We start from the raw sequence: 27,123 nt of genomic DNA on the forward strand, positions 1-27,123 counted from the left end.
ATGCAGCTGATGTTTTATGCTCCTGATACATGAACAGTGAAAGGCAGTTGCCTATACTCACCAGTCTGGCACTGGTTGCTGTCACACCCACTATTGCAGGAGTATCCTTCCTCATTAGGCTGTTGTGGATAGCCGCCTCCTTTGCTTGTCTAGATAGCGAAAACGATTTTGGGTTGGACATGGAGCGACCTTGAGCATCAAGACCGCTCAGCTCTTGACCCTGCAGGAGAAGGATTTCAGTGTCCAGGCTCAGCAGTGACAGCCACAATCAGCTGTCTGGGCCTGAGAAGAGGGTCAACAGTCTTAGAAAGAAGCTATTATGTTAGCATAGGCAAGTGGATTTTCTGGTTGGACAGGATTTCTGGAGGAAGAACATAGTCTGGGCCCACTGTTGCCATTTAAATTCCTTTCTCAGGTGGACAATCCTTCCTGCCCTGGGGCAAAGGACTATGCAGGGATTAACCTTCCAGAAGCTGTGTGCTTCAGTTCAAACTCTCATAGCTCTGACAATGAACCTTGTGAAAACTCACCTATACTGAGACAGAGGGAAGATTTACCAGGGGCCTTAAGTGCCCAGAAGTCTTTTAGGGCTAAGTACAGACAAGCCAACAGCCTGAGACTGAATCAAATCAGTGTTTGCAGGTTTCTGTAAACTGCCTAGATTGAACTGATAAGAAAGTGAATTGACGTTCACTTTTCAAACCAGAAAGACAGCCAGACCCCTGCAGTAGCCCATGCCAGGAGCTGGGGCATGTTAGATCATTCCTGCTAGCCTCTGCAGAGAGCAGGGAGATGGGCATTCCCCCATCCACACCCCCGTTTCCAGCCTCCACCCAGCTGAGGAGAAGGCATGGGGGAACCTCCCCCACTGGACCCCTAGCCAGGGTCTTCCTAGCACGGGGAAGAGGGAAGGAGCCCCCAGTGGGGCCTCTCCCTCTCCTGGAGCTGGGGGGCAGGCTGATCACCCAGCCATGCCACCTCTCTGGTGGGCAGGGAAAATAGTCCCCCTCCACGCAGCTCTGGATCCCAAGCTGGACTATGCCTGGCCAGGGTGGGGGGTGAGTGGGGACCATTTCCCCCTCCCATCACCCCTTCCTCAGCCCAGGAAAACAAGATAGATGGGTGATCACCAGGGATCCTGTTTTTCCTTGATATAAAATCACAAATTCTCTCATAAAACCCCCAAAATCCATGTTTTTCATTGATCCTCCCAGTCTCGGGCTGAGGAGGGAGAGGAGGATCCACGCAGTGAACCAAAGACTGCGGAGCTGGTGTCATCGGGAAGGCTTTGGCTTCCATGACCACAGCCCACTCTTTGGCGAGAGAGGGAGCGAGCTGCTGGGAAGAGATGGCCTCCACCTCTCCCCCCTGGGGAGGAGGCTCTTCTCAGCCAGGCTGGCTGACCTGCTCCACCGGGCTTTAAACTAAGCCCGCTGGGGGATGGGAGGACTACTACCACTGCTGGCCCGCTTAGCGACCCTTGCAAAGCCAGCAGACCAAAGCACTTAAGGGAGCCCACCCCTGCCCCAGCCCTGGCACAATCTGTGGGCAAGGCAAGAGCCCCTAAGGGCACACTTGCCTGCCTGTACACTAATGCCAGGAGCCTGGGTAACAAGCAGGAGGAGCTTGTCCTCCTGCTCAGTGCAAAGAATTATGACGTCATTGGGATAACGGAGACCTGGTGGGACTCCACCCATGACTGGACCACGGGTATAGAGGGCTATACCCTGTACAGGAGGGATCGTGTTGACAAAAGGGGCGGGGGTGTAGCTCTCTATGTCAAGGAAAGCTACATGTCCCTGCAAGCTGATGTTGGCGACCGGCATGGACAGCTAGAGACCCTCTGGGTAAAAATTCATGGGAAAAATGGCACAGGGGACACAACGGTGGGAATCTACTACAGACCTCCCACTCAAAGTCCTGAACTTGACCAGGAGTTTGCCTGGGAACTGACTGAAGCTGTTTGCTCCAGGACCTTGGTTGTCATGGGTGACTTCAATTACCCGGACATCTCCTGGGAAGATCACTCAGCAAAATCCGAGCGGTGGCAAAGCTTTCTCTCGTGCGTGGATGACCTCTACCTGACTCAAGAAGTCTATGGGCCAACGAGAGGCAAAGTGCTGCTCGACCTGGTACTGGCTACGGGGGACGACCTAATCGGCGACCTAGTGATCGATGGGAAGCTGGGTGACAGCGACCACGAGCTGATCACCTTCACCATCCGCCAGAAAGCTGGCAAGTCAGTCTGCAACACAGAAGTCCTTGACTTCAGAAAAGCTGACTTTGACAAGCTCAAGAGGCTTGTCGGTCAGGCCCTCAGGGACCGTGACCCCAGGGAGATGGGAGTTCAAGAAGAGTGGCTGCTTCTCAAGGAAGCGATCCTCAGTGCACAAGCTAAATCTATTCCAACACGGAGGAAAGGCAGCAAGAAGGCACAGCGGCCCTCCTGGCTCTCTAGGGACCTAGCGGACCTCCTGCGGCTAAAAAGGATAGCCTACAAAAGGATGGAGGGCGGGATTCACCTCCAAGGAGACTTATTCTGCACTGGTCCGGTCCTGCAGGGAGCAAACCAGGAAACCCAAGGCTGCAACTGAACTCCAACTAGCTTCAAGCATCAAGGACAACAAAAAGTCCTTTTTCAGATATGTGGGGAGCCGGAGGAAAAGCAAGGGCAATGTTGGACCCCTGCTAAACCAGATGGGACAACTGACAACTGACGCCCAGGAAAAAGCCAACCTATTAAATAGGTACTTTGCGTCAGTCTTTCATCAGTCCCATGGGACGCCCATGCCTGCTATGGGACAGGGAGATCCGGGTGATGGGGATCCCCTACCCTCCATAAATGCTGACCTCGTGAAGGAACACCTTGAGAAGCTGGATACCTTCAAGTCAGCCGGCCCTGACAACCTGCACCCCAGGATACTCAAGGAGCTGGCGAGCGTCATAGCCCAGCCCCTGGCACGGATCTTTGAAAACTCCTGGCACTCTGGTGTAGTGCCCGAAGACTGGAAGAAGGCCAATGTGGTGCCGATCTTCAAGAAAGGAAGGAGAGTGGATCCGGCTAACTACAGGCCCATTTGCCTGACTTCTATCCTGGGGAAGATCTTAGAAAAGTTTATTAATGGGGCCATCCTTGAGGGACTGGCCCAGGCTAACATTCTAAGGGATAGCCAGCACGGGTTTGTTGCGGGTAGGTCTTGTTTGATCAATCTCATTTCCTTCTATGACCAGGTGACCTATCACCTGGACAAGGGAGAAGAGATTGATGTCATATATCTTGACTTCAAAAAAGCCTTTGATCTGGTATCCCACAATCACCTCTTGGCCAAACTGGCCAGTTGTGGCCTTGGCTCCACCACGGTCCGCTGGCTGGGAAACTGGCTCCGTGGTCGGACCCAGAGGGTTGTAATCGATGGCAGTCACTCATCGTGGTGCCCTGTGACCAGTGGGGTCCCTCAAGGCTCTGTCCTGGGACCCATCCTGTTCAACATCTTCATTAATGATGTGGACATTGGAGTCAGGAGCGGACTGGCCAAGTTCGCCGATGACACCAAACTTTGGGGCAAAGCATCCACGCCAGAAGGTTGAGAGAGTCCAGAGGAGAGCCACGCGCATGATCAGAGGTCAGGAAAACAGATCTTACGATGACAGGCTGAGAGCCATGGGACTCTTTAGCCTGGAAAAGCGCAGGCTCAGGGGTGATCTGATGGCCACCTACAAGTTTATCAGGGGTGACCACCAGGATCTGGGGGAACATCTGTTCACCAGAGCGCCCCATGGGATGACGAGGTCGAACGGTCACAAACTCCTGCAAGACAGTTTCAGGCTGGACATAAGGAAGAATTTCTTTACTGTCCGAGCCCCCAGGGTCTGGAACAGTCTGCCAGCGGAGGTGGTTCAAGCACCTACCTTGAACACCTTCAAGAGTAAATTGGATGCTTATCTTGCTGGGATCCTATGACCCCAGCTGACTTCCTGCCCTTTGGGCAGGGGGCTGGACTCGATCTCCCCAGGTCCCTTCCAGCCCTAATGTCTATGAAATCTATGAAGATAGGCGGGTGATCCAGGCTGACCTGGACAAGCTCAGCAAATGGGCGGACGAGAACCTGATGGTGTTTAACACCGAAAAATGCAAGGTTCTCCACCTTGGGAGGAAAAACCTGCAGCATCCTTATAGGCTTGGCAGTGCTACGTTGGATAGCACTACAGAAGAAAGAGACTTGGGGGTCATCATTGACCACAAGATGAACATGAGCCTCCAATGCGATGCTGCGGCTAGTAAAGCGACCAAAACGCTGGCTTGCATCCATAGATGCTTCTTGAGCAAATCCCGGGACGTCATTCTCCCCTTGTACTCGGCCTTGGTGAGGCCGCAGCTGGAGTACTGCGTCCAGTTTTGGGCTCCACAATTCAAAAAGGATGCGGAGAAACTTGAGAGAGTCCAGAGAAGAGCCACGCGCATGATCAGAGGTCAGGAAAACAGATCTTACGATGACAGGCTGAGAGCCATGGGACGCTTTAGCCTGGAAAAGCGCAGGCTCAGGGGTGATCTGATGGCCACCTATAAGTTTATCAGGGGTGACCACCAGGATCTGGGGGAACATCTGTTCACCAGAGCGCCCCATGGGATGACGAGGTCGAACGGTCACAAACTCCTGCAAGACAGTTTCAGGCTGGACATAAGGAAGAATTTCTTTACTGTCCGAGCCCCCAAGGTCTGGAACAGTCTGCCAGCGGAGGTGGTTCAAGCACCTACCTTGAACACCTTCAAGAGTAAATTGGATGCTTATCTTGCTGGGATCCTATGACCCCAGCTGACTTCCTGCCCTTTGGGCAGGGGGCTGGACTCGATCTCCCCAGGTCCCTTCCAGCCCTAATGTCTATGAAATCTATGAAGATAGGTGGGTGATCCAGGCTGACCTGGACAAGCTCAGCAAATGGGCGGACGAGAACCTGATGGTGTTTAACACCGAAAAATGCAAGGTTCTCCACCTTGGGAGGAAAAACCTGCAGCATCCTTATAGGCTTGGCAGTGCTACGTTGGATAGCACTACAGAAGAAAGAGACTTGGGGGTCATCATTGACCACAAGATGAACATGAGCCTCCAATGCGATGCTGCGGCTAGTAAAGCGACCAAAACGCTGGCTTGCATCCATAGATGCTTCTTGAGCAAATCCCGGGACGTCATTCTCCCCTTGTACTCGGCCTTGGTGAGGCCGCAGCTGGAGTACTGCGTCCAGTTTTGGGCTCCACAATTCAAAAAGGATGCGGAGAAACTTGAGAGAGTCCAGAGGAGAGCCACGCGCATGATCAGAGGTCAGGAAAACAGATCTTACGATGACAGGCTGAGAGCCATGGGACGCTTTAGCCTGGAAAAGCGCAGGCTCAGGGGTGATCTGATGGCCACCTACAAGTTTATCAGGGGTGACCACCAGGATCTGGGGGAAAGTTTGTTCACCAGAGCGCCCCAAGGGATGACGAGGTCGAACGGTCACAAACTCCTGCAAGACAGTTTCAGGCTGGACATAAGGAAGAATTTCTTTACTGTCCGAGCCCCCAAGGTCTGGAACAGTCTGCCAGCGGAGGTGGTTCAAGCACCTACATTGAACACCTTCAAGAGTAAATTGGATGCTTATCTTGCTGGGATCCTATGACCCCAGCTGATTTCCTGCCCTTTGGCAGGGGGCTGGACTCGATGATCTCCCGAGGTCCCTTCCAGCCCTAATGTCTATGATATCCATGAAATTAAAATTAAAGGCTCCCCAGAGAACCCCCAGCCTTGATTGTGCCTATCACTCACTGCCACAGCCTTCCTGGTGCCCCTTGCCCTGCCACCCACAGCCCCATATCCCCCAACTCTGCAGGAGAAGGCCCCTAGCTGCCAGGGCTACAGACCTGAGTCCACAGCCTCCTGCCCCTGTCGGGGGGGAGGGAGCAGCGCTGGCTCTCCACCACTATGTGAACTCCTGAGTGGGGCAGGAGGGACCCATGACCCCCAGATCTGTGCCTGGGACAGGTGCAGGCTGTGAATGCATATCCCTGCCCTGCTTCCCTCCCCCGGGACCTCCGCAGCCAGGCAGGCATAACCTGCTGGCTACATTCTTGAGGGAGGGGGGAAACCTGTTCCCTCTGCCTACGTGACTGGTATCAGCTACCTGGGTGAGGGGCTCCTACCTGGTGGGCTAGAGTCTGCCTAGCAACTAGTGATGTATTTCAAATTGGTTGGCCGACAGCTAACTGGTGCTGGCCTCCACTGGACCAGGTGAATGAGGTCACAGGGGCTATATAAGTTAAGACTGCCCAGGGGGAAGGGGCAGCAGCCATGCGGGGGACTCAGACTTAGAGAGGAGCTTTACCATCTGAAACTGGCTCCCTCCCCCATAGCTCATGAGCTGGGATGGAGCCTGCCTCCAGGGGGGATCTCCAATAGCCTCGGGATGACACTTGTGAGTAAGCTACTCGAGATCTGGTTAGATATCTAGCTGGCAGTAACTCAGATGTGTGATCAAAAGGCTACCTCAGCCAGACTGTCTTGCTCTATGGGATTTCTATGATATTACTCTATCTTGTACCCTATTTTCACCCTACCCCTGTAATCAATAAAGTTCTCCTTTGTGACTGGTGTAGGAGACTTATTGAGGGGTGGGTCTAAATTATGCCTAAGAGACCCCTTAGGTCTGCGGACTAAGGGAGATTTTCCTTTCTGGCCCCCGACTTGGGGAAGTGCCCCAAATGCCTGTACTGGGTTGAGTACCCATTGGACTATTAGGCCTGTGTTTCCCCAAGGACACAGGGCCAAGAGAGTCCCTTTTCAGGGTGGTGGCAGCTTACATTACCCCCAGGCTAGTGAGTGTGCTCCAGGAAGGGGGTCAGCCAGATGCAAGGCACCCCCAGGGAGGCACTCGGGGCCTGGAAGGTGGTCCAGAGGAGTGAGGTGGGTGGCTCAACGCAGGAGCGCCCCCTACTGGCCTGCCACAGGGGAATAGCACCTCCCCTCCCTTCTTCTCCCCTCCCTCCCAGCTCCAGAGGGTGAAGGGAAGCCCACTTTGAGGTCTTTACTTCCCCCACCGCAGCTGGGAGCTGGACCAATTCTCCTGGCCAAGGAAGGAATTTTCCAGGGGATGGAAATGCCTCCACTGATGGCAGGGCCAACCCTGCTCTGCTGGAGCACAGCACAACCCAGAGCTGCACAACATCCTGGGATGCTGGAGGACTGTGAATTAAGTTGAATCAGGAGGGGATCTGGGACAAAACATCTATAAACCAGTTTGACCTAAATCAGTAAAGTTTGATACTACATCCACTCAGGTTTATCTTAAACCAGTTTCAGCCATTTTGAAAATGTTTTAAGCACGCTGAACTTCTGATCTGCTACAAGTATGAACTGGTCCCTGATCACTTAAACCAATTTATGCGTAACTTCTGTCTCTAGCCTAAGTGCTTAAGTCCATTATTTAGGTGCAGGTCAGTAGCATTAACATCACCTCCACCTATCCCACTAGGTAACTATTAGGCAAACTCCCTTAGCACCCAAGTTTCTCCCAGTAAGTTTCCTTAAGTGCCAAAGTTTCTGCTCCTGGCACATGCACAACCACAGTCCTGACACAGAAGCTGAACAGCTCTATATTTCATGCTTTAGTCCCACCGAGATTCACAAAAGATATTCCCTGCCTACCTCAGTCCTGGGACCTGACTTATCAAAACCACTGGTCAAAGCATATCCTCATCTCACCTTCAAGTCAGCTGGCCCAGACAGCTTACACCCCAGGGTACTTAAGGAGCTGGCAAGCATCATAGCAAACTACAGGCCCAAGGAAGATTTTGGGAAAAAAAAAAAAAATCAAAGAGATCATTCTTGACAAACTGGCTGAAGGCAACTTCCTGAGGTATAGCCAGCATGGCTTTGTTGCAAGTAGGTCTTGCCTGACCAATCTCACCTCCTTCTATGACCAGGTGACCTATCACCTGGACAAGGACGAAGAGATTGACATCATATATCTTGATTTTTTAAAAACTTTCAATCTGGTATCCCAGATAAGATGATCATCTTATAGAAAAACTGGCCAACTGCAGCCTCGGCTACATCACAGTCAAGGAGTGCCCAGGTAAATGCAAGGAGTGCCCAGGTAAGAAACAGGGGTCCAGATAGTCTCCCAAATTGGGAGGTGGCACACGCAGCTAGGCAAGGCCTTAAATGCCTATATAGCAATGCTTGTAGTATGGGGAATAAACAGGAGGAACTCGCCCTCAGAATAGTGAGTTCAGACCCAGACATAACACGGCTTATAGAAACGTGGTAGGCTTCATCCCATGACTGGGTAGTTAGCATTAGGGGCTATAGGCTTTACAGGTGGGATAGAGAAGGAAGGAAAGGTGGGGGTGTGGCACTCTATATCAAAGAGCAAAACACATCCTCTGCCAGCAGAATGGAGTCCGAGGAGGGGCAAGCTGAAGCGCTCTGGGTCAAGATACAAGGGGGCCATGGGGATAGGGATCTAACGGTGGAGGTCTACTACAGACCCCACAACAAGAGGAGGAGCTGGACCAGGAATTTTCGAGTCAGCTTGCAGAGGCACTTAAGGCAAGGGATGTAGTTGTCATAGGTGATTTAAATTACCCAGACATTTGCTGGGAGGAATAGTCAGCCAGGTAGGACCGTTCCAGGAGGTTCCTGTCCAAGATACAGGACCTCCACTTAATTCAGGAGATGCAGTCCCACCAGAGGAAATGCCCTGTTGGACCTAGTCCTGGCCACAAGCGATGACCTGGTAAGGGGCCTCCAGGTTCTTGACCACCTGGGTGATAGTGATCATTGCTTGCTGGAATTCACCATTCAGCACAGGGTGTCAAGGGCCTGCAGCAAGGCAGTAGCCCTAGACTTCAAGAAGGCCAGCTTCAACAAGTTGAGATTAGTGGGAGAGGCGCTGGGGTCCCGAGAGCAGGGGAGCTCAGTGCCCAAGATGAGTGGTAGTTCCTTAAGGAGACAATACTCAGGGCCCAAGGGGTGACCATCCCAACAAGAAGCAAGGGGGGCAGGAGTGCTCAGAGGGTGGTGGTGGACGGGTCATATTTGACCTGGGGAGAAGTAGGCAGTGGAGTCCTGCAGGGCTCGGTCCTTGGGCCCGCGCTCTTCAATCTCTTTATCAGCGATTTGAACGACGGGGTGAAAAGCAACCTGTTTAAATTTGCTGATGATACCAAAATTTGGGGTGAGGTGAGCACGCCAGTAGGGAGGGAAAGACGGCAGCAAGACCTGGATAGGTTACTGATATGGGCTAACAAAAACAGGATGTGTTTCAATACTGACAAGTGCAGGGTGCTGCACTTGGGCAGTAGTAACCAGCAGCACGCTTATAAGATGGGAAACTCCCTTCTTGCAAGCACGGAGGCAGAAAGGGATCTTGGAGTCATTATTAACTCCAACATGAACATGGGCCAACAATGCAAGGTCATGGTTGGCATGGCTAACCGGATTTTGTCATGCATCCACAGGTGCATCTCAAGTAGGGCCAAGGAGGTGATCCTCCCCCCTCTATGCAACACTGGTCAGGCCACAGCTGAAGTACTATGTCCAGTTCTGTGTGCCCCACTTCAGGAGGGATGTGGACAACATTGAGAGAGTCCAGAGGAGGGCCACCCACATGATTCAGGGACAACAGGGCAGACCCTACAATGAGAGACTGCGGGACCTGAACCTGTTCATCCTTCACAAGAGAAGGCTGAGGGGGGACCTGGTGACAGGCTACAAACTCATTATGGGAGAAGGGTTTGGGAGAGACCCTGTTTCCCCTAGTACCCCCTGGCATAACAAGGAATAACAGCCACAAGTTGTTGGAGAGGAGGTTTAGATTAGGCATCTGTAAGAACTACTTCACAGTTAGGGTGGCTAGGATCTGGAACCAACTTCCAAGGGAAGTGGTGCTGGCTCCTACCCTGGGGTCTTTAAGAAGAGGCTTGATGCCTACCTGGCTGGAGTCATCTGAGCCCAGTTTTTCTCCTGCCCAGGCAGGGGGTCAGACTTCAAGATCTGCAAGGTCCCTTCCGACCCTACTTCTATGATTCTATGATTCAGTCCGCTGGCTGGAGAATTGGCTCCGAGGTCAGACCCAGAGAGTGGTAGTTGACGGAAGTCAAGCATTGTGGTGCACCGTGACCGGTGAGGTCCCCCAATGCTCTGTCCTTGGGACTATTCTTTTCAACTTCTTCATGAACAATGTGGACATTGGTGTCAGAGGTGGACTGGTCAAGTTCACTGATTACACCAAACTTTGGGGTAAAGCGTCCATACCCGAGGACAGGATGGTGATCCAGGCCGACCTCGACAGGCTCAGAAAATGGGCGGACAAAAACCTGTTGGCCTTCAAGACTGAAAAATGAAAGGCACTCTACCTTGGGAAGAAAAACCTGCAGCATGCGTGTGGCGGGTCAGTGGGGGGGCACTCCTGTGTTGAGCCACCCACCTCCCTGCGCCCGCCCAACTTCCAGGCTCCGAATGCCTCCCTAGGGGCGCCTTACTTCCGGCCGACCCCCTTCCTGGAGTACACTTGCCATTCTGGGGGTAACGTAGCTGCCACCACCCCAAGAATGGACTCACTCTCGGCCCTGTGTCCTTGGGAAAACACAGGCTTAAAGTCCTACAGGTACTCGACCCAGTACAGGCACTTGGGGCACTTCCCCAAGTCCGGGGCAAAAAGTAAAGTCTCCCTTAGTCCGCGGACCTAAGGGGCCACTTGGGCATAATTTAGACCCACCCCTCAATAAGTCTCCTACACCAGTCACAAAGGAGAACTTTATTGATTACAGAGGTAGGGTGAAAATACGGTACAAGATTGAGCACTATCCTAGAAATCCTAAAGAGCAAACAGTCTGGCTGAGGTAGCCTTTTGATCACACATCTGAGTTACTGACAGCTAGATATCTAATCAGATCTCGAGTAGCTTACTCACAAGCATTTGCTAAAGGCTGGTGAAGTTTCCCTTTGGAGGCAGGCGGTTTCTAGCTCGCGAGTTTGGGAGAGAGAGCCAGTTTCAGATGGTAAAGCTCCTCTGTGTCCCCCGCATGGCTGCTGCCCCCTCCTCCTGGGCAGTCCTAACTTATATAGCCCCTGTGACCTCATTCACCTGGTCCAGTGGAGGCCAGCTCCGGTTGGCTCTCTGCCAACCAATTTGAAATACATCACCAGTTACCGGGCAGATTCCAGCCTACCAGGTAGATGCCCCTCACCCAGGTAGCTGATGCCAGTCACGTAGGCAGAGGGAGCAGGTTTCCCCCCTCCCTCAGGAATGCAGCCAGTTCAAGTTACCTAAAGAGATAGGCTGAGGTGTGAATCCTCTGTGCTGGACCCATCTTAATCACATTGTCACAGGGCAGAGATTTTGGGGAGAAACCAAGGTGGCTTTTTGCCACAATGCTTATAAGCTCGGCAGTGCTATGCTTGCTAGCATTACAGCCGAAAAGGACTTGGGGGTCATTATTAACCAGATGAATATGAGTCACCAATGTAATGTTGCAGCAGGCAAAGCGAGCAAAACACTGGTTTGCATCCATAGATGCTTCTCTAGCAAATCCCAGGATGTCATTCTCCTGCTGTACTTGGCTTTGGTGAGGCCACAGCTGGAGTACTGCATCCAGTTTTGGGCTCCACAATTCAAGAAGGATGTGGAGAAGCTTGAGAGAGCCCAGAAGAGAGCCACGCACATGATCAGAGGGCAGGAAAACAGGCCTTATGATGGAAAAGCAGAGCCTTGGGGGACCTGGTGGCTGCCTATAAGTATATAAGGGGTGTACATAAGGATCTGGGGGAATACCTGTTTGTCAGAGCATCCCAAGGGATGGCAAGGACAAACAGTCACAAACTCCTTAAAGACTGTTTCAGGCTGGACATAAGGAAGGACTTCTTTATAGTCTGAGCCCCCAAGGCCTGGAACAGACTGCCACCAGATGTGCTGCAAACACCTACTCTGGACTTCTTAAAGAGTCAATTGAACATTTATCTTTCTGGGATCCTTTGACTCTAGCTGACTTCCTGCCCCCGGGTCAGGGGGCTGGACTCGATGATCTTCCGAGGTCCTTTCCAGCCCTAATGTCTATGAAATCTATAGAGTCATCAGTTAAGGCACCCCTCAGAAAATGTCAGCTCTTAATTTTCACTCATTTTTGACTATGATAAAAATAATAGAACAATTCTTCTGTTGCAAAGAACTCAGAAAAACCATAACAAGGCAGAATGTTTTTGCCACTATGGATTCCCCTGGGGTTATCTTGTGAATCCTGTATAGGTATTTGCAGCACCCTTGTTGGGAATCACTGTCTTAGACCATATACAACTCCACACAGGACAAAAGATGAAGTATGTCCCTATACAGGACAGCCTGAAGGAGAGGGCCCTAATGAGCAGGCTATAGAGGCTTTGTGCAGAGTTGAACTGACATCTCACAGAAGTGTGCTCTAAGCACCCAGCAGGATGCTCTGTGATGCACTGCTCTCAGTTCTTCTTGTTGAAGCTTTTCCAACTAATATAAATAAAGGATATCAAAGTGGACCCGGAACTCAAACCCAAGTGTTTTCCCTCCCTCCCAGGTGAGCAACCTGGGGACTGGCTAAAGCAGCGATTCCCAATCTGTGGTACGCGTACCACCAGTGGTACAGACAACCTGTCAGTGGTACGCATTAACAGATGTATTATAATTACTTTATATGAGAAAGTTGCTGGTGGTACTTAAGGCTGTATTGTTTTAAATTGGTGGTGCACAATCTGTCATGGCTTGGGAATTGCTGAGCTAGAGCGTTAGTACTCCATTTAACTAAATGAGAAATTATTACATGCAAAGTGTAAGTCTCAATTGGAGGGGCTGAGACTAGTATACTACAGAGTACTGTATACTTTGGTTACTGCAGCATTCTCCTGGGAGACAGGAGACATGGATTAGGCAGAGGAGCCATTTGAACCTGAATCTCCCATATCCTGGGTGAACATCTTAACTGCACAATTAAGAGAAAGGTGAGCTTACCGTTATCTCGTCAAGACTGGCACCCCACCCCTTCTCATATTCTAAAAGAAAGGAATTAGAGTCCCAGCTGCAAGAGAGGGCTTGTGGTTATGAATCCTAACTGGTGACAGATACTGGCCACATCTACATGAGATGCTGACTGTGCAGTAGCCCAATACTGAGATGCGATGCTATTGAGCACTATTATTAGGTGCTACTGCACAGTAACTTGGGTTACTGTGCATTTCTTTGGTGCTTGTTTATACACAGGCACAATGAGACTTATCTACACTGTTCAGAATGCTGCCCCCAGATTGACACTACATATGGCATGCCAAGGCCAGCCCTAGCCACAACCAGCTCAAGTGACTACTGAGAGCTCTTCTAATTCAGCACCTCACAGACCAATCTAGCCAACCTCTTGGTAAGGCACCACAGTGGCAGGCAAATGAAAGTCTCATTTTCCCCTATTCCCCAGCACCTTGGGGCCCTGCAAAAGACCAGGCTGGTCCCATGGGAGTTTTACTCACATTATAGAAACTCTGTGTACTCACAGCAGGTGGCTGAGTGTCTACATTCATCCATGTAATTTGTCTTCCCAGCTTCCTGCTGACTGAGGAAGTTCTATGATGCTGAGGAAGTGGCGCTGAGTGGTTCCTGGTCATGCTGCCATAAACCACATTATCTGCAGGTGAAAAGAATGCATATGATGGAGGCAGGAAAAGAGCAAGGGTATGACATGTAGAGAGAATTAAATAGACAAAAACTCATGAAAAGCCTAAAGGAAATAAGCAAGCAAAAAAATGCTGGAAAGAAGATCTGAGATACAAAGAAAGAAGAAAAAGCAAGAGAGGAATGAATATGAGGAGACCAAAAAGGAACAAAGGAACACTAAGCCAGTAATGAACAGGCAAGAGACAAAAGCAAGGTCATAAACTGAAAATTCACTTGTCTTGATTTCCTTTGTGCCCCTAGTTTTGATACAACTTCCTTCTCACATAACTCCTCTAAATACCACTGGCTTCCTGGTATGGGCCCATAAGACGTTTACATCAGTGTCAAAACAAAACAGATATGGAACATCAGTCCTACATCAGTATCAATCACTCTACTCTGGTATGAAGTTACTCATTGAAAATTCTAAACCAGTGCAAGCAGAACTAGTATTCGTGTTCAGTGTCTGCAGCAGATTATCTTGCTGAAGCTGTTACTTACTGTTTACAATGGGACAGCAAAGCACTGAAACAGCCTAAGCTCTGCTACTCCAGGTCCTCTGTCTGTTCCAGATCTTGGAGTAACTTACATTCACGTGCAAAACAGATGTAAATTACACCAGAATAAACTTGCTGGGGTCTGCAGCTATTTGCTCCCTCTAATTTTCTTCCCACCTTTGTCCCCATACTTATCCACCCCTGGGTGCGTCTACATGTGCATTAATGCGCTTTTCCTAATGCACATTAAATTTAGTACCTCCAACGTGAGGTACTAAATTAATGCGTATTAAACTGCCCCAAAATGCAGTAACACAAGCGCATGCTTTAAAAGTGATGCTTAATATACAATAGCCTATTTTACTGCATATTAACATAACACCACTTTTTTTACATGCTGCTTTAATACACAGTATAATAGGCTACTGTGCATTAAAATGCATGCATAGACACACCCCCATGCTACAGCCATGCCACTTACCTCACAACATGCTTCCTGCAGAATGGCAGGGAAAAGCCGATGACCACCCCCCCGCCCCCTGAACCCTCCCTCTCCCACAGTGCTGAGCTGCTGTGGCTTTCCCTCCAGGAAGTGCACCACAGGGTAAGTGGTGCAGCTGCAGCCCCTGCCCTGACAGGGGAAAGCTGGAGTGCCAGGAGATGCTGAGCTAAGCTGTCCCCCAGAGGAGCTGGGGGAGCCACAAGTACCATGCTGGCGAGCTTCATGTGGCTTGTGGGCTGCAGTTTGGCTACCATGGGTCTGTAAGGTATAAATCTACCCTGCCATCTGCCTGACTTCAGCATAACATGACCACTACCTCTCTTAGGACAGCAGTACATACTCTGAGCAGTGGTATGCGTTATAGGATTGTATGTCATGTTGATCTTTGTTCTCTGGCACAAAGTTCCTCCTAAACCCTCTCTTTGGCTGGATACTTCACAAGGCACTTTAGGTCCCGCAGGCACAGGGGAGTTTTTCAGAAGAGCAGGCGTTGGTTCTCTCTGGTCACTACTGGTGGGTAAAGGCAAAGTACTGGTGTTTGGAAGAGATGATCCGGACTTAGATTGAGATGGTCGATTATTTTCTCTCTGAACTTGTGTCTTTTGACGGCTATTTACCTTCTTTTCCAGGATAATCTGCAGGAATTAAAACCTGATTAAATTTAAAAATTGACCTACAAGATTACTGCAGAGAAACTGGGTGGATATTTTTGACCCTTAGAGTACGCTGCTAGATTGCTTTATAATTAGCATAAATAAAGTTAGACCAAGAAGCGAAACTGAAGGAAGAAGCAAAACTAATTAAAGATAATCAGTGAAAGAATATCATGGGTGAGAAGATTTTAGAACAGTGGTGCCCAATTCATCCAGTCCCATGGGCCCAATCCAGTGCCTCACAGGTCCTGAAGTTTGGTGGCAAAATGAGTGGCAACAGTACTGATTTCCGCAGCTCCAGGAGCCAAAGCAATTAACGATGCCACTGCTTACCTGATGCCAAATTTCCAGACCCATAGGGAGCCCTGCACGCCTGGATGATACAGCTCCCGCTGTCACCTCTGCTTTAGAATGTAGGTGAAAGGTTGGCTACACTAGGTAGGTCAGTTTGGAGTCCCTTAGAGCTAGCTTTGTGTTTTCATGTCAAATAGATTTAGTCTTATGGCACAGGTATTTTTATACTGGTAACAGAAATAGGCATATATCCTGGGTGACAAAATAAGGTACATCTGATTACTATATTAGAATAACTGCATATTAATGATTAGATGACTTTTCAAGCACATCCACGTATTTGCTAGCTTATCTGAGATATCTTTATTTAGCAAGCTTTTTAAGTCTGGCAAGGTAATTAGAGAGAAAGAACTATATCCATTTCAGAATCTTTGCTCTTCAGCCTTAAACTCCTGTTGTTGTTGAATCGCCCATCTGTGAATGAACCAAAATCAGCACTTCTTTTAAACCTAGGTAAGAAATTCTTTGCCCTGATACGTCAGTCACCCCCTAGTGATTTCTGAAACTTTAGAACTTAAAAGATTTAAGATCAATTTTTTTTTTAAGTAGGTTATGCATATATTGACAGCCTTTTACAGAAGTGGAACATTGGCTGTCAAAGTTCCTCTGCTTTACCTGTGTTAGATCTTGTGTTAGGGTTAACAGCAGTTTTACGAAGAGTTTAGGTATGATCCTGCCTCATGACCTATGGAGGTCCCTTCTAGCCCCTACTTCCTTGATTTCTATGGTTTCTATTGAGGATTCTTTTATTTAGGTTTATGATCCCTATATATAATTAAAACATATTCTTGCTACGCACACTTTGCAGGATGTTAACATTTACATATTAAAACTGTTATTCAAATTTCTTAGATTTGGCTGATTTAAAACTTGAACCTTTTGTGATCCCTAGAATACATTTGCAAGTCAAAATACATAAAAGCCTATTCAGTCCTACGTGCAATGAATTCTAATTTTGTAGGACAGGAAAAAATAAAAATTGAAAACATATTATATTCAAAACTAGTAGAATTTAATTTCTATGGGGGAAATAAAGTGAAATGTAGCTATAACTGGAGTTGAGGAAAAGGAATTTCTGGGTGAATGGGAACAAAGTACAGTTTCGGTCAGAACCGAACGAAGGAAAAACAGAAACTAGAGTCTGAAAGAACATGCCGGCTTTCTTGTCCCTCACCCAAAATGCTCTCACAAAGTTGTTTGTTACCATCACTTTCCAGGGCTTTGTCTAATCTAGACTTCGAATGGCCAAAATTATACATTTTCATCCTTTGAGTAGCACTCTAGACTTTACTTCCCTTCCCCCTCCATGGAGTTTTTATATAACAGCTAGATTCCTCATTAGCCACCTCCATCTCTCATATTTACAGTTGGCTCTCCCTCCCTCTCAGAGTTGTCTCTTCCCTTACACACTGTGACATTAGCATGGAAATTAATTACATCAGCCCCTTAGTTCCCAAACTTCTCACCCTTTTTCCATGTCATTTTCCAGCAAAAGATCTTTTCCAACTCACATGACTGGCTGCTCATTTGATCTCATCTTCAAGCACTGCTCCTTTTGACAATTTTATTCAGCCTCACTCACCACTACCTCCCACGCCTCATTTTGGCTATTTCTGACTATCGATTCATAAGCACCTGCATTCTCTGCCACTGCTGCCCCAGCTCTCAATCTTCACCCAGTCTCCTCAGCCATTCACTCCTTGACTCCACTTAGTACTCCAGTACCCATCTCTCCTACAATCAAGATTTTCACAGTGGCATTTTTCTGGTGTGTGTCCATATACTCAGCACCTTGAATCTTACAGCCAGACAGATTTCTGATGGTCAGGGAGTGTCCCGACAAGTGTGCATGTGTAGTTTGTAGCACCTCAAACCCATTTGAGGCATTGCAAACTGCACACAGTGCATGTGTACCTGTTCGCCATACTGCAAACCTGCAGCAGGGCAGCAAAATTTGACACTGGGATATCCCAGTGCCAAAAAAAAAGCCACATAAAAAAAGCAGTGCAGCACACGCTTCAGGAGCATGAGCTAGAGCAACTGGAGGCTGAGTCCTCCACAGAGATACAATGGCTGCCAGTCAAAGCATCTCTGGCTGCTGTGCTCCCCTGCTGCTCCAGCATGCTGGAGGAAATAAGAGTGGAGCAGGACTCCCACTAGCTTGCTTGAGCCTGCCTGGCACCCAGGGCCTGTCCTGGGCCCAGAAAGACACCCAGGGCCAGCCAGGCTGCCTTGCAACTGGGGATGGAGGCCAGCTGTGCCCATGCCCCAGAGGCTGACCCACCCGGGCCTCAGCTGAAGGCCACCCACAGCAGCAGGAGGCTCTGGATGCCACAGCAGGGACCAGGAGTGACAACAGTAAGGCAGGTGGGGGAACCCACCTATAGAAGCCTGCCCAAGTCCAGCACTGGGGACTCAGCTGGAGGGCAAATGAGGTGGCTGACCTCCTGGCCATTTGGGGCCAGGACACACAGCAGCAGTTCACTGTGGGACAGTTCAACAAGCACATATACCAGGTCCTTACACCCTTGGCCTTGTTGCTCCACAGATTTTTCCCTCCCACTGGGAATCTTGGTTTCTAGTTATTTCCGTCAAAATCTATTAAACATGTAACAGTGTGAGGAGAAACGACCACGTTTACATGGAAAAGTAGGGATGAATAGAATGCTTGGTTGAAAGGCACATGGGAGAAGGAGAAAGGCAGGGTGAGATGCTTGTCTGAAAGGCTGGCAAACATTAGGAAAAGTAGTGTTATGGAAAAAAGAATAACTGAAGGTACCTCATACAACTTATTCCGATACTCTGCCACGGAGAGCTGGATATCATCATCTAAAGGAAGAATCACATCATAGTCCAGGGAGGGCTCCTTAGCAGGGCAGTGAAACCTAATAAAAAAGATTCAAATATTGTGTGAGCCCTCAGTGATAAAAGCACATGCAGGGAATGGTGAAGTGTATATACTGTAAAAGGGGAGGGGGGCAGGGAAGCTGCTACTCGGGAACACGCAGCAACGTTATGCAGTAACAGTTACGTCTGTATATTCCTGTAGTAGCACAAGGGAGCTAAATCACCCTCTCCCGGATGCTAGATAAAGCAAGGTTAAAATAGGTTTTCTTATACTTGTATCACTACAGAATCCTACAGACACACCAGTTGTAACATAACAACTTGTACTGGAGTCCCTGGCTTGTTACTTCTGTCTATACCCACATACCAGTGGTTCTCAACCTTTTCAGTCAGGGCATCACCTGTTTAGCTCGAGGCACTTCTCTTAGGCTCAAGGTACACCCTCAGGAAATGCAACTCTTACTTTTCTTTTTTACTACAGAAAAATAATAAAACACTTCTCACCAGCAAAGAGCTGAGAAAGACCACAACAGGTCAGAATGTTTTCACTGTGGATTCTTTTTGAAGTCTCTGGGTTTATCTTGTGAATCATGTTTGCCTATTTAACAGTGTTAACACTGAATGGCACCCTAATGCACCCTTGAAAGAATCAAGGCAACCCAAGGTGGGTATGGCACTCTGGTTGAGAATCACTGGGCTAGAGGAATCATTAGAGAAGCCAATTTAACTTCCTGCCAGAGAGTTTTCAGATTAAGACTACCTTAGAGGTGGAGAACCTACTGCTTCCTGTGGCAATTTGTTCAAGTGGTTAATTATTTTTCTCCTTTTTACAGTGAGGAGGATTAAGCCATACTTTCTATTTCAACTGGGGTGGCTTCAGTTGTCTTCTTACACCTTTCTCCAGGATATTAAACACTTCCCCTTTTCAAGTCATTTCTTGAACTTTTTGCTGATTGGAACAGTCCAAGACATTTATAGAACCTACTCTTAAGATATTTTATCCATCCTTTATGAAGTCTCAAATACGTAGTTTTTGGAGCTCTTCTCTGCCCCAATTCTAATATAATAAGAATATATTCTTTTTATAAGCTGGGAGCACCAAAACACAGGAGAGCATGGCACATGGCCACAGGGTGCCACCTGGAGAATGGGTATGAGGGGCGCAACCTGTCTCACAGCCATGTGCTACAGCCAGTGGGCTCTACCTGCATTCCCCTGCCAGTTACCCTCAGGGCTCCCTGTGGCCATGCACCTGCCCCTCTACACCAGCCCCTCCCCGCCCCCAGCCAGTGGCGGGGCGGGGGTGGCAGTCATGGTGTGCAGCCACAGGGTGCCACACAGGGAGCAGGTGTGGAGGATGTGCCCTGCCCTGTGTGCCACAGGCGGCATGCCCCTTCCCTGTGCGACACCCTGTGGCCCTGTGCCCTGCTCCCACTGCATGACCTGCCACCTGCAACACGGTGTGTGGCTGCAGGGTGCTGTGATGAGAGTGGGCAGGGGGATGCAGGCAGCACCTGCCAAATGCAGCACATATCCAGGGGGCAGGGCACACTCCCCTGCCTGCTCAACACACTGAGGCCACACCCTTCTCCTGCCCCCTGCAGGGAATGCCTATTCAGGCACACTGCCACAGAGTGCTGTACAAGAAGCGAGCCCCATGCAGATGGAGGGGGTACATGGCACGTGGACACAGGGTGCCACGCAGGGAGTGGGCAGGGGGCATGGGCAATGCCCACCAAATGCAGCACATGGCTGCGGGGTGGGGTGGGGTGTGTCCCCCTTGCCCACTCCCCACATGGCACCCAGCAGCTACATGCCATGCCCCACCCCATGCCAGAAGCACCAAAACATGGGAAGGGCGTAGCACATGCCTGCGGGGTGTTGTGTAGGGAGCAGGCGTGGAGGGCACGCCCCGACATGCATACACTCAGCTCCGCACCCTGTCCCCCCACCTCGCTTGCCCCGCCGTCCACAGTGGGGTGCACGGCTGCAGAGTGCCACAGGGAGAGCAGGCGTGTTTTCAATGAGGTAAGGAGATTAGCCGGGGAGAGACTGAGGTCCCAAAGGGGAGGGGAGTTGGGAGTCCAAGAAGAGTGGTCGTTCCTTAAGGAGACGATCCTCCAAGCTCAAAGGGTGGCAATCCCAACAAGGGTTAAAGGGAGCAAGAGTGCTCAAAAGCCCCCTTGGCTAACAAAAAGCATCCAGGAACATCTCAAGGCCTACCAACGATCCTACCAACTATGACACTATGAAACTGAGAGCAGGCAGGGCAGTAACCACCAGCTGCAGCACATGGCTGCGCCTCACTCCAGCCCTGCCCCACCCTCCCCAGCATGGGGAGCGCCTGCCTGGGTGCAAGGCCGCAGGGTGCCACTGGGGAAGCTGGTGTGGGGAGTGCACCCCACACAGCAGGGTGTGGTATGTGGCTGCAGGTTGCTGCAAGGGCAGCAGGTGGGGGGGTGCGGGCAGCACTCACTAGCTGCAGCATGTAGCCGCAGGGTGTGGTGCATCCCCCATGCATGCTCCCTGTGCAGCATCCTGCAGCCACGTGCCACCCTGCTGCATGCAGCAGGAGCACCTGCCAGTTGCAGAGCACACTGAAAGGGGGGCGGGCGAAGGCGTGTGTGTGGCGTGTGGCTGGGCGTGGGTGTACATGGTGTGTGGTTGGGTGTGGCGTGCAGGTGTATATCTGAGGTGTGTGTGTGGGGAGTGGGGCTGGACATGGGGAGGGGTGGATGTGGAGCAGTGGCAGTGCAGGGTGGTGGGTGCTGGCGCTCTGTCCCCACTGCCCACTGTTCATTCTTGATGGGCGCTTTGCTAGTTTCTTAATAATCATTTTTAAAACATGACCACCAGAACTGGGTACAGTATTTCGCATCAGTTGCACTAATGTTGTATCCAGAAATAAAAATCATCTCCTTAACACCTACTTATTATTATTATTCCTTTTCTTATACACGCACAAATTGCATGAAATTTATTTGTCAAGGATCATACTAGGGGCTCACATCCAGATACCTGTCCGCTATTCTATTCTAATGATATAAAAGCCTATGTCTGTCTGTCTGTCTGTCTGTAACGCTTTATTCGCACTTTGATTGGCTGATGGAAACAGCCAGAGTGCTCCAAGCATGGGGGAGCGCTGCCATAATTCTGAAGCCGCCGAGGACCAGACAGAGGCAAAACAGCAGCAGCATGGGGTACTCTGCTCCCAGCAAGAGGCAGAACAGCAGCAGCATGGGGTACTGGGTGGCAGCACTACCTCCCAGCCCCCGCCACCCTCACCCCCGGTCATTCTTGACAGGCAATTGGAAAGTATATATATAAAAGCCTTAGTCTGTCTGTCTGTAACACTTTATTTTCACTCTGATTTCTTGTCTCAGCAGCCAATCAGAGTGCACCAAGAGCGTTTCGGACAGGAAGTGGTGGCGGCAGCGGCACACTGCTATGACAGCAGGGACGGGGGTAATGGAGTGGGTGAGGGGGGAGAGGCCAGTACTCCGAAGAGGTGGAGGAGGCACAGGATGCTGTCTGAGGGGTGCAGAGGGGCAAGCTCCTCATCCCCTACTCCTGGGATTGGGCCCACCATGGTGGAGAGCAGGGGGGCAATGGGGTTGGGGCTGCCACAGCATGGGGAGGAGAAAAATGGGGTTGGAACTGCCACAGTGGGGGGGGAAACAGGGTCAGGTTCGCCATGGCACAGGGGGTAAAACAGGATAGTATGCTAGTTCTAATATAATCAAAGACTTAGGCTCAGGGGTGATCTGATGGCCACCTATAAGTTTATCAGGGGTGACCACCAGGATCTGGGGGAACGTTTGTTCACCAGAGCGCCCCAAGGGATGATGAGGTCGAACGGTCACAAACTCCTGCAAGACCGTTTCAGGCTGGACATAAGGAAGAATTTCTTTACTGTCCGAGCCCCCAAGGTCTGGAACAGTCTGCCAGCGGAGGTGGTTCAAGCACCTACCTTGAACACCTTCAAGAGAAAATTGGATGCTTATCTTGCTGGGATCCTATGACCCCAGCTGACTTCCTGCCCCTTGGGCAGGGGGCTGGACTGGATGATCTCCCGAGGTCCCTTCCAGCCCTAATGTCTATGAAATCTATGAAATCTGTCTGTCTGTCCGTCCGTAATGCGCCGGGACAACTGTGCATGTGCCACTGAGAGGGTGGGCAGCAATTGGCTGGCCTGGGTGGGCAAGGGCACAACTTTGTGCCAGGGTTCAGGGAGGGGGCTTGGGAGCCGCCATGCTGCACCACGCATGTCCCTCTCCCACCTGGACAACAGTCAGCAGGGAGGGGAGGGTCATGGAAGCCTACCAGCCTGTCGCCACCACTGGGGGAAAGGCCATGGAGAGGGGGTAGTGGGGCTGGGGCTATGCCGATATGTTCCCAGCAGGGGGAGGGAGGGGGGCCATGGGGGCCTTCGAAGTCTGGCAGCTCCTCCAGGGGTTTGGGTGGGTGGGTCCTGCCACTGCATGCACTGCAGGGAATCTGGGGGAGGGGGGACATGTTTTCCCCCTTGGCTGCCCCACGCCACACCTCTGGACAACCTGCTGGGGTCTGATTGCCCCATGACCCAGCCTGGCCTGGCTGGGGCTCATTCTTGGTGAATGGGGCCTCAGCTGGGCCAGGTCATGGTGCCATACTGTGCTGTGATTGTCCCATGTGCCTTGCTGCCTGGCCCACCCAGTGGCGGGACTCACATGGCACTGTACCATGCTGCTGTCAAAGCAGCAGCAGGAAGGTAGGGAACAGAGGCCAAGCCAAGCCTGCAGCTGCAGCCCGCCCTTGCCCCATGCACAGATCAGGGTGGGCACATGCCCGCCCCCCCCCAGCACCATGCCTCCAACTGCCCCACAACCCAGCCCAGCTAGGTCGTGGGGCATTCCCCACAGTGCAGGAGGGAGAGGGGCAAGGGTGAATAATTTGCCCCTGTCCCATTCCCTCCTGCACTGTGGGGGTCTCAATCTGCTCCCCCTTCCCAAGCCCAGGCAATCAAAAAGAAACTAGATTAAAAAAACCTTAAAATTCTTTAAATGTCTTTAAACCTTTAAATTCAAAAGAATTAAATTGGAAGTTGGGGGGGGAGTTGACAACACACAAGTGATCAACATTAGGTATGTTCCTACTGCCTATCAGACAGACACACCCTAGAAACTGCCAAGGATTGTGACAGAGAGCAGACACTTTGTGTCCTGACAGAGGAGGCACACGAGATATAGGCTGACTACGTCTTCTTGCCAAGAGGCTGTAGTGAGGAACAACTTGAGTCACTCATCTTTTCACACAAAAGGAAGATGCAACTGAAAACTAGTTTTGCATTCCCTTTTACCAATAGTGAAACTCATGGCAGTAGCAGTTACTCTGGGGCTTGGAAGTGGGAATAGGAAGTGGTGCTCTAATACTGCTCTCACCTTTTCACATATGGATGCTGCAGGGCCTCCTCAGCTGTCAGCCGTTTATCAGGGTTAAATACCAAGAGCTTCTTTAGAAGGTCCAGAGCTAGAGGGGGTGTAGATGAAGGTAAAAGTTCCTCAAATGTCACTCGTTGTCTGAAAGTTAAGAAATTAAGCTGTAATTTACATTGCCCAATTTTACTGAAAAGTCTTGTATTTCAGCACTGGAAATATAACAGAGGTAAAACCTGCCACCTCAGACTGCACTCACATGCAGTATAATTTTCTTGAAGTCTTTCTTGCCAAACTATAATTACAGAAACTCCTCTCAGTTTTCTAATGGTTAGTCATGTGAAGTGAAGAAAAACAAAAAAATGTTTTTATCAGTTTAAGATTGTAAATTAAAGTTGCTGGCAACACATATGCACAAATAATCTTACTAAATTTTTAAGAAGTCCACTTAGAAAAAAGCCATTTGTTTTATCAGGATTTCAGATCCCTTTGTAACATCATAGTAATCACTATTGGGCTCTTTTGCTGATTTGACATTGAAAAGAAACAAACAGTCTGTGCAACTGGTGACCCCTAAGCCTTGCCTGAATAGTATAAAGAGTTAAAAAAAAACGAAGGAAAGAATTTAAGACAGAGGTACATGGAAAAGCAAATAAAAATGTTGGGTTTACACATGTTAGATCATGCCATGCTAACCCAATATCTTTCGTTGATAACTGATTTGAACTTAACATAATATTTCATTTAACTTTTCATCCCATGAGGATATAAAAAGCAGAAAAGAAAAAGGCTATTTAAGCCAAAGGACAATACTGGCAGATGAACAAATAGGTATAAATTGGTTCTGAGTAAATTTGGATTGCAAATGAAAAGTTGTTAAGCATCTGAGGAGTAAAATTCTGGTACAGCCTTCCAGAAGATGTATGAGCAAACAACCTAACAAGTTTTAAAATAGACCTTGGTAAGTTTACAAACAGGATTATGTAAGCTCTTATCCTTTACCACCTGCTGTGCTAAGGAGTTTCTAAAACTACAACTACCAAAGGTGTCAGTAAGGAAAGGCAAAAACAGAAGTGTCCTTTCTCACTCAGGTATCACAAAGCACAATGGATAGGCAAACACAAGGGGAGAAGTCCAAAAACCAGAGGAGATACAAGTCCCAGGGGAGTGTATGTAATAACCTGTTCTAAGATATATAAAGAGATGTGTACACACAGGCATAATACTAGTGAAAAAAAATATTACTTTTTTTTTTTTAATAAAGATGATGGAAAATTGAGATTTGTCAGCCAGAATCAACATGAAATCATGTTGACTTCTTAGAAAAGTAAAAAGTGTAATTTATCCTGCAAAACTGTTCTTGAATAAGAGCACCACTCACAAAATAATCAAAGTTCTTTATTTGCTAGGAAGAACATGGAAGAGACTAAAAAAAAAAATCAAAATAAGGAAAGAGAAAAAAAGAGGAGAAACAGGATGCAAGTAAGCATGAGCGAAACAGATTAAGACTGGATTAGCCAGTTGTGTAAATTATAGTTAAGGAAAAGGCTAGGCTACAAGTTAAGGGTTTTTCCTCAGACTATATTCGACAGAAGCTGATAACTGATAACTCAGTTCTTCTATGAGAGCTAGAATTAACCCTTGATCCAAGAACACCATTTATGTAACTTAAAGAGATGGTGCAGAACATGCCAGGGTGTCCACCAGCTCAAGCAGTTTCGAGGACTGAACCCCAAAAAGGAAAATTCTGCTTGTAATCCACGTCTGGCTGGTTTTGCACTCATGTGTGATCTACTAAATTGCACTGTTGTAAAATGACTTATTTTTATATTTCTTGTTTTTCATAAGTATCAGTGAAAGAAGAATTGTGTTTGCTACAAGGGTGGAGGCCACCCTCTGTCTTGAGCTATGCATCCTACTAATTAGCATTCGCTTTTTCTGTAAGATAAGTAGGCTTCTAATAAAGTCTTCCAAGTATTTAAGACTTCATTTTACTTACAGTCTAAGTAACTCATAGTTCCTACAGGTTGGGAACAAATGTACATACTTTTTTAAATAATTCATACACATTTGCTATCACAAATTATAGAATGAGTACCAGCTATCCTCATCTACTCATTGTCTGATATGTCCTCTTCAAATAAGTGGTCTCAACAGATCAAATGCCATGCCATGCATTAGGCAAGGATCCAAGACCTTTGATTCACTTACCTGACAACTTCTGTTTCCCTTTTAAGAACAAATTGCATCAAACACATCCAAGCAGGATTGAGAACATAAGAAAGCATACCACTGTGAAACCTCAAAACTTACTGACCTGGAATTTGGGCCATGGCAAGCAAAACGCTTATCAATTAATAATATTCACTGATCTTGTCAGAGTCTGCTATAGGTTCAGTTACTGTTTCTATCAAATAGGTGGGGACCTACCTAATACAGGGTGGCTGTCCCCTGAGGTCCAAGTACAGTGCTGGTTGCCATTTTCATGGTGGAGTGCAGCACGGCCCCTCTGCACTTCTGATTGGCTGAGGGGTCCTGGAAGTTCTGGCCCTCTCCGGAGATTGACAGACAGCCATTTGGGATCGGGGGGACTATAGCCCCACTGTGAAAATCTCCCCTTCTCCCCCACCCCACCCCCGTGTTTCAGGATGCCAGGGCTTTCTGCTGTTTTGTTTTTGTAACTTTTTTTTGCCCACTTGCTGCTCATTTCACACTTTTTCACAGTCCCCATCCTTTTTTGTGGGAGACTGTCCAAATTTACTGTTTCTGTGAAAATTGCAAAGTTATGAATTTGGTAGGTAACTAACCTGCGGAGAATCTGCAGTTAGTGAATCTGAAGAGAAAGGAAACCACTGATAAATGGCTGATGAACTTTCCCCACTTGTCCTGGTTAAAAAAAAATGAAAAAGTAGAAGGCTCACCTGGAACAAATGCGGTTGATAACTGAGGCTCTGTAGTCTGACTGCATAGCTAAAATATCTGCAAATAAAGAATAGATTCAGTGAATGTTATAGGCATAACTGACATCCCAGGGTCACACAGCTGATGACAAGAAATCTTGCATTTGAGTTTAAGGAGTTAAGATTGCTAGAGAGAATTCATCCCTTTACTCTTCCCTAGTGCTTTCTAACAAAGAATCTTAATTCCTTTAA

At 49.0% G+C, this 27,123-nt stretch overlaps 1 protein-coding gene across 2 annotated transcripts in view; it reads right to left on the reverse strand.

The window, feature by feature from the left end:
• The window catches only part of MAPK15 (mitogen-activated protein kinase 15), a 43,224-nt gene that overhangs the window by 2,364 nt on the left and 13,737 nt on the right, over nucleotides 1–27,123 (reverse strand). The window contains exons 8-13 of one of the 2 annotated variants that reach the window (XM_090040982.1): nucleotides 26,893–26,950; nucleotides 23,978–24,115; nucleotides 18,490–18,595; nucleotides 15,044–15,338; nucleotides 13,521–13,675; nucleotides 62–220 (exon numbers count right to left, since the gene is read on the reverse strand). In XM_090040982.1, the coding sequence (XP_089897108.1) occupies nucleotides 62–220; nucleotides 13,521–13,675; nucleotides 15,044–15,338; nucleotides 18,490–18,595; nucleotides 23,978–24,115; nucleotides 26,893–26,950 (911 nt within the window). The remainder of the gene's footprint in view (nucleotides 1–61; nucleotides 221–13,520; nucleotides 13,676–15,043; nucleotides 15,339–18,489; nucleotides 18,596–23,977; nucleotides 24,116–26,892; nucleotides 26,951–27,123) is intronic. The other variant, XM_090040983.1, reaches the window with a different exon arrangement.

Source organism: Crocodylus siamensis, chromosome 3 (assembly GCF_052110815.1).
Source record: "Crocodylus siamensis isolate JL-2025a chromosome 3, ASM5211081v1, whole genome shotgun sequence".
In the NCBI taxonomy this organism is placed as follows: Eukaryota; Metazoa; Chordata; order Crocodylia; family Crocodylidae; genus Crocodylus; species Crocodylus siamensis.